At 36.1% G+C, this 7,348-nt stretch overlaps 1 protein-coding gene across 1 annotated transcript in view; it reads left to right on the forward strand.

The window, feature by feature from the left end:
- Positions 1–2,353, forward strand: part of DECR1 (2,4-dienoyl-CoA reductase 1) — a 65,600-nt gene extending 63,247 nt beyond the window's left edge. Inside the window, exons 8-10 of the mRNA XM_004474738.5 lie at positions 1,468–1,614; positions 2,040–2,102; positions 2,182–2,353. Of these exons, the coding sequence (XP_004474795.2) occupies positions 1,468–1,614; positions 2,040–2,102; positions 2,182–2,241 (270 nt within the window). The 3' untranslated portion in view covers positions 2,242–2,353. The remainder of the gene's footprint in view (positions 1–1,467; positions 1,615–2,039; positions 2,103–2,181) is intronic.
- Positions 2,354–7,348: the final 4,995 nt, after the last annotated feature.

A 7,348-nucleotide genomic window follows, 5' to 3' on the forward strand; every position in this document is an offset into this window, starting at 1 on the left:
AAGAACTCCAGAGTCAGGTAACCTTCTTTCTAGGGCAGGGGTTCTTAGAAACAAGGGGTCTGTGAGCTTGAATTTAAATTAAAAAAAACATTATTCTTGTGGGGACACGTTGGTATGGGTGTGATATGTTTATTAAATAATACACAGTATAGTGTGGACTTAGTAAGGGGTCCATAGTTTTTACCTGACTGGCAAAGGAGTCAATGGAACAAAAAAGGTTAAGAACCCCTGCTCTAGGTACTTAATAACTGGGGGGGGATCGCTCACATTTAATTTATTTATTTAACATATATTTATTGAATGCCTACTGTGTGCAAAGATACTGTGAAAGACACAAAAACACTTGATACAATGTGCCTGCCATCAAGGAGTTTATAGTCTAGCAATTGAGATATGACTTGTACGTAGGTAACTTGTCTATAGTCTAGCAGTTGAGATATGACTTGTACACAGGTAACTTGTCTATAGTTTTTAAAAAATATTTATTTATTAACTTTATTATTATTTTTTATTTATCCTCCCCCCTCTTGTCTATCTGCTCAGTGTTTGCTTGCCTTCTCCAGGAGGCACTGGGAACCAAACCTGGGACCTCCCATATGATAGGTGGGTTCCTAACTGGTTGAGCTACAACCACTTCCTTTGTCTATCGTTTTAAAGAGATTGGAAGAAAACAAATACAAAAACTCCCTAGTAAATCACAGATATAATCAGGATTGGAACCAGTTGTTACCCTTTCTCTCTGCTGCTTTATGTTTGCTTTGGAAGAACTGGAGGTCTCATAAGGAGCCTCTTAATGCTTGCTCAGTCTCCTGTCTGTTATTGAAAAAAAATTATCACCTAGACTTCAGGGTACTAGTACAGAAAAGGCCAGTTGCTTTTATTAATCAATATACATCCATTCTTCATTCCTGTTCTTTCACATCATTAGTGGAAGGGATCGACAAATTTAGGTATGATTTTGCTTGCTCTAGGATGTACTTGAATATAATAGTCCTTTGTATTTGTTTTCATCTTTTCCTATTATTTTGTCACAAAAGGAGAAGAAAAGAAATTCCCTTTTAAATATTTCCTGAGTCATTTTTCTGTATTTACAAAATGAAATGAAAATAGTACCACTAGTGCACCATGCTAAGCTTATACTATTTCAGAGTACTTTCACATATAGTTTCTCATTTGATGTTTACAATAATTTTCTGAGGTTGCTAAGATAATTTTACAGATAAAGAAACTAATGTTTACATTTTCCAGTGATTTTTTTTTTCAATCATAGCTAGGTAAAATGTCCTGTTTTAAGGTTTTAAGGGAAAGTAAATATAGAAAATATGGCAAAGTTCTCTTTTACTTAAAAGGCCTAAAGCATGAATGGGCTACTGTGATAGCATTCCATTTTATGCAAATTTATTTCTTAAAGTAGGAGAGATTGCATGAAAAGAAACATGAAACTTAATTGTGTCTTAATTTTTTAAGGGTGCTTTTAGCCGTCTTGATCCAACTGGAGAATTCCAGAAAGAAATGATTGAAAGAATTCCCTGTGGTCGACTAGGAACTGTGGAAGAACTTGCAAATCTTGCTGCTTTCCTTTGTAGTGATTATGCTTCTTGGATTAATGGAGCAGTAAGCATTGTTGTTTTCATTGACTTTGGGGGCAGGTTGGGGGTGGGGAACAAATCCTGGCAATGATGACTAAATTATTTGTTTAGCTGTAAATAATATCAAAACATTGTATGTATGTGTGTTTTATATTGATTAGCCTCTGAAATTAATTCATTGATGATAAAATTTATTAAGTGTAAATTACCATAGTAGATATGCCTTTAAGTTGATCTAACAGACTGGATAGAATCTGAACATGGGAGATGATGGAAAAGAATTCTAAAGAGAGGTAAATCAATTCAAGTCTAATAATCAATTTTGTCTTTTAAATTTGGGCTTTGAATAAAAGTACCATAGAGATATTCTATCTGATTAGGATGGGGAAATGGCTAATGGTTCTGAAACTTTTTAAAGGGGATTTAAGAGTTTATAATATTTTTTTTCAGGTCATTAAATTTGATGGTGGAGAGAAGTCATTTATGTCAGGAGAATTCAACAGTCTAAAGAAGGTAAAGCCATTTTGTGTATGTAATATAATATTAACACATACAAGAAGCACATTCAATTGACTCTCTCTTTTTCTATCAGGTGACCAAGGAGCAGTGGGACATAATAGAAGGACTGATCAGGAAGACAAAAGGCTCTTAGGACTATCCTGGTCTATATCCTTGGTTACAGAAAAAGTCAGTGAAAAGAAATGATCTAAGTTGCTTATAATCTTTTAAGTATTTTCAAGTCTAATAAATTGTTAATTAATAAATATTTACCTAGTGTGTATTATGTGCCGGGCCCAGTGGTATACATTGTAATGAAAGAAAAAAAAAGATGGGTTATTTTTCTACCAAGAAACTTGAAAAAAATAAAAAGAGTAGAGTGGATGAAGGCTTTGATAGAGGTAAAAAGTGCTTAGAATTTCATGGTAGCAGTTGCATTTAAGTTACATATTAAACTATGCCTATGGAAAGGAACCAGAAGAAAGAAATTAGGGGATTAACACTAAATTTATCAGATTCTGCCTTCCAGATTATATTGCCTTTTCATTGGACTTGTGAATTATCTTCTTACATAGCTCAATATTAATTTAAATCTTAAGTTTACCAGCATTGATTTTGTAGCTAGGTGTTCTTTGTGCTACTGAAGATAAAAAAGGAATAGTCTACACAGACCTTGCCTTCTTAAAACTCATTATCTAGCAGTTTAGACAGACCTATAAATAATTATTTATGATGCAATGTGATAAATATTATCCTAGCAGTGTTAAAATGTGCAGGAGGAAGGTAATTCATTCTGTCTCCAGTGTTTAGAGAAAGAGATGCCTAGGAAATAGCATTCCATTTTTTCAGCCTTAAAGAAGAATAGGTTTTCTGGGTAGAGAAGAGGAATAAAACTTAAATATTTTTGTATATAATTTAATTCTATTTCATAATTGATCTAACTAATTAGTCATCCTGAAAATCAAATATTAAGAAAGCCAAATTGTCAGGTCTATATAGCTGTAATTTTGAACCTATGTATTTTTTAAAAGTTTGCCTTGCTTTCATTGAAATTACTCATAACATGCTCATATTTCCATGAGAGGTGATCAGCGCCCTTCTTGCATCTGAATAAATCTGCAAGGGAACCCACTTTTCCTGTTGGAATTTATATGGTGTAAGCCACATATGGGAAACTCTTATTTATTTTAACAGTTAATTGTGTACATAAGTTACATATTGTATTAAATTGTACATATTAATGGGTGATGTTATAAGTTTGAGATACATGACCTTGTCATTCCCAATTATACTGGCTTTCATTGGGCTTTTATGATGTTTTATGATATTACACTTTTTCTTCACACTTGCTCATGGCAGGTACTCAGTCTCCATTTACTTTTTTTAAAGTATATTTTATTTATTTTTAAAAGATACATAGATCACACAAAATTCTTTTACTTTCAAAAAAATTTCACGTTTCTTTTTACTTTTTTAATGTGATTACAAGAGAAATTAAAATTGCACTTGTGTCTTCCATTGTATTTCTGTTGGACAGCGCCAATGTGCTCATTTCTTCAAAAGACCTCAAGGTAACTGCAGATGGCTGACCCATCCAGCCTTACCTACCCACGTCCAGCTGTCAACACTGGGCCCCAATCAGTTCCCCCAACTCCCAAGCCAGTTGCTTTCAATGCGTCTGTCACCCTAGGAACTAATAATGACCTTAGACAGAAAACCATGGCCCAGTCCAGAAGATAGATAAAACATCTGTGAAACAGTCCAAGTGGCCGAATTAAAGTTTGTACACATATGTGTGCAACTCTTTTACATTCTTATCAGCAATGAACGAGTGTTCTTATTTCTCTACATCCTTTTCAACACTTGTAATTTTCTATTTTTTCAACAGTAGCTATCTAGTAGGTGTGAAATGCTACTGCATTGTGCATTTCATTTGCATTTCCCTAATAGTAGTGGTATTGAGCTTTTCATGTGATTTTTTTATTCCTTTGCATTTCCTCTTTGTAGAAATGTCTGTTCAAGCCTTTCTTCCAATTTTTAGTTGGGTTGTTTGCACTTTTATTATTGAGTTGGAGGATTTCTTTATATATTCTTGATATTGAATCCTTATTAGATATATGGTTTCCAAATATTTTCTATTAAGTAGATTGTCTTTTCACTTTCATGACAATTTTTTTTTAAGACCTTATTTTTTATTTATTTCTCTTCCCTTCTCCGACTCCCACCCCCCCGCCCCCAGTTGTGTGCTCTCTCTGTCCATTCACTGTGTATTCTTTGTCCGCTTGTATTCTTGTCAGTGGCACTGGCAATCTGTGTCTCTTTTTGTTGCATCATCTTGCTGTGTCAGCCCTCTGTGTGTGTGGTGACACCCTGGGCAGGCTGCACTTTCTTTCGCGCTGGGCAGCTCTACTTATGGGGCACACTCCTTGCGCATGGGGCCTCCCCTAGGCAGGGGACACCCCTGCGTGGCACAGCACTCCTTGCGCGCATCAGCACTGACGTGGCCCAGCTCATCACCTGGGTCAGGAGGCCCTGGATTTGAACCTTGGACCTCCCATGTGGCAGGTGGACACCCTATCCATCGGGCCAAATCCGCTTCCTGTGACAGTTTTTTGATGCCAAAAAGTTTTAATTTTGTGGAGGTCCCATTTATCCATTTTTTTCTTTTGTTGCTTGTATTTTGGGTATAAAGTCTAAGAAACCATTGCCTAATACAGGACCTTAAAGATGCTTCTCTGCATTTTCTTCTGAGAGTTTTATAGTCCTGTTTCTTATATTTCGGTCTTTGATATATTTTGAGTTAATTTTTGTATATGGTGTGAGAGAGGGGTCCTCTTGCATTTGTTTCTATATGGATATCCAGTTCTCCTGCCACCATTTGTTGAAGAGACTTCTCTTTCCCAAATGGGTGGACTAGACAGCCTTGTCAAAAATCAGTTGACTATAGATATGAGGGCCTATTTTTAAAGTCTCAATTTGATTCCATCAGTCAGTATGTTTATCCATGTGCTAATACCATGTTGTTTTAATCCCTGTGGCTTTGTACTATGCTTTAAAGTCAGGAGTATGAGTCCTCCAACTTAATTCTTATTTTTCAATATGGTTTTGGCCATTTGGGGCCCTTACCTTTACAAATGAATTTAATGAATGACTTTTCCATTTTTGCAAAGAAGGCTGTTGGAATTTTGATTGGGATTATGTTGAATTTGTAAATTAGTTTGGGTAGAATTGACATCTTTTTTTCTTTTTTCTTTTTTTAATTAATTAATTGATTGATTTCTCTCCCCTGCTACCCTCCCCCCCCCAGTTGTCTACTTTCTGTGTCCATTCGCTGTGTGTTCTTCTGTAACCGCTTCTGTCCTTATCAGCAGCACTGGGTATCAGTGTTTCTTTTTGTTGTGTCATCTGTTATGTCAGCTCTCCATGTGTGCGGCACCATTCTTGGGCAGCCTGCACTTTCTTTCATGCTGGGGGGCTCTCCTTACGGGGCGCACTCCTTGTGCATGGGGCTCCCCTAAGCAGGGGACACCCCTGCTTGGCAGGGCACTCCTTGCGCGCATCAGCACTGTGCATGGGCCAGTTCCACATGGGTCAAGGAGGCCTGTGGTTGGAACCACAGACCTCCCATGTGGTAGGTGGACGCCCTATCCATTGGTCCAAGTTCGCTTCCCAGAATTGGCATCTTAATCACATTTAGCCTTTCAATCCATGAACACAAATGTCCTTCCATTTATTCAGGTCTCATTTGATTTCTATTCACAATGTTATTGTAGATTTCTGTGTACAACTCCTTCACATCCTTGGTTAAATTTATTTCTAGGTATTTGATTCTCTTCATTGCTATTGTAAATGGAATTTATTTCTTGATTTCCCCCTCAGATTGCTCATTACAAGTATGTAGAAGTACTATTGATTTTTGTGCGTTTCCTACCACTTTGCTGAATTTGTTTTTTAGCTCTAGTAGCTTTGTTAAAGATTTTTAGAGATTTGTTTTATATAGAGTCATGTCATCTGCCAATAGTAAAGTTTCACTTCTTCTTTCCAATTTGGATGCCTTTTATTTCTTTTCTTGCCTAACTGCTCTGGCTAGAACTTCCAGTATAATGTTGAGTCCAGTATAATGGTTTTTCCTTTCATTCCTATTTCTCTAAGTGTTTTTTCAAGAAAGGATGCTGGATTTTGTCAAATGCCTTTTCTGCATTAATGGGGATAATTATGCAGTTTTTTCTGTTCATTTTGTAACGGTGGTTTATTATGTTAATTGATTTTCTTATGTTGGAACACATTGTATACCTGAAATGAAGCCCACTTAATCATGGTGTATAATTTTTTTTTTTGAGGTACCAGGACTAGGGATTGAACCCGGGATCTTGTATGTGGGAAGCCAGTGCTCAACCACTGTGTCACATCAGCTCCCCTAATTCTTTTAATGTACTGCAGGATTCAATTTGCAAGTATTTTGTTGAGAAGCTTTGCATCTATATTCATAAGAGAAATTGATATGTACTTTTCTTTTCTTATATCTTTACCTGGCTTTGGTATTAGGGTCATGTTGTCCTCATAGAATGAGTTAGGTGATATCCCCTTCTCTTCAATTTTTGGAAGGATTGGTATTAATTCTTCTTGGAATGATTGGTAGAATTCACCTGTGATGCCACCTGGTCTTGGGCTTTGGTGGGGGAGGGGGGCGATTTAATGTTTGCAGCATTATTTATTTGGTTTGGAGCTTAAGTTCTTCTAAACAGATGGGTCTTTATGGTACTTATGGCCAATTTTTAGACTGCCAACTTATTCTAGCTGTTTATGCCCAGCTTTTTCTTATATGTATATTTTTATTACAGAAGTTGTGAACTTACAAACCAATCATGCATGTGTGTACAATTCCCATACAACACCCCTTCACCACCATACCACACCACTGTGAAACCTTTGTTACAGATTGTGAGATAATATGAGATGATATTATGAGATAATATCATCAGACTATTACCACTAACTGTGGTCCATAGTGTACAATTAGCATATTTTTCCATACCCCTGTCTTATTAAAGATTATATGTACATCTTTGGCATTGATGTAAAAATATTACAGTATTGCTGTTGGCTATAGTCCATAGGTTTTACATTAATTGTATTTTTATCATGCGTCTCCACATTCACTTTTTTGGGAGGTTTTGAAGATTGATTGAATCTCTTTACTTGTAATTGGTCTGTTGAGGTCTTCTCTTTTATGTAGAGTCAGTGTAGGTTGTACATGTATT

The sequence above is a fragment of the Dasypus novemcinctus genome, chromosome 14 (assembly GCF_030445035.2).
Source record: "Dasypus novemcinctus isolate mDasNov1 chromosome 14, mDasNov1.1.hap2, whole genome shotgun sequence".
In the NCBI taxonomy this organism is placed as follows: domain Eukaryota; kingdom Metazoa; phylum Chordata; class Mammalia; order Cingulata; family Dasypodidae; genus Dasypus; species Dasypus novemcinctus.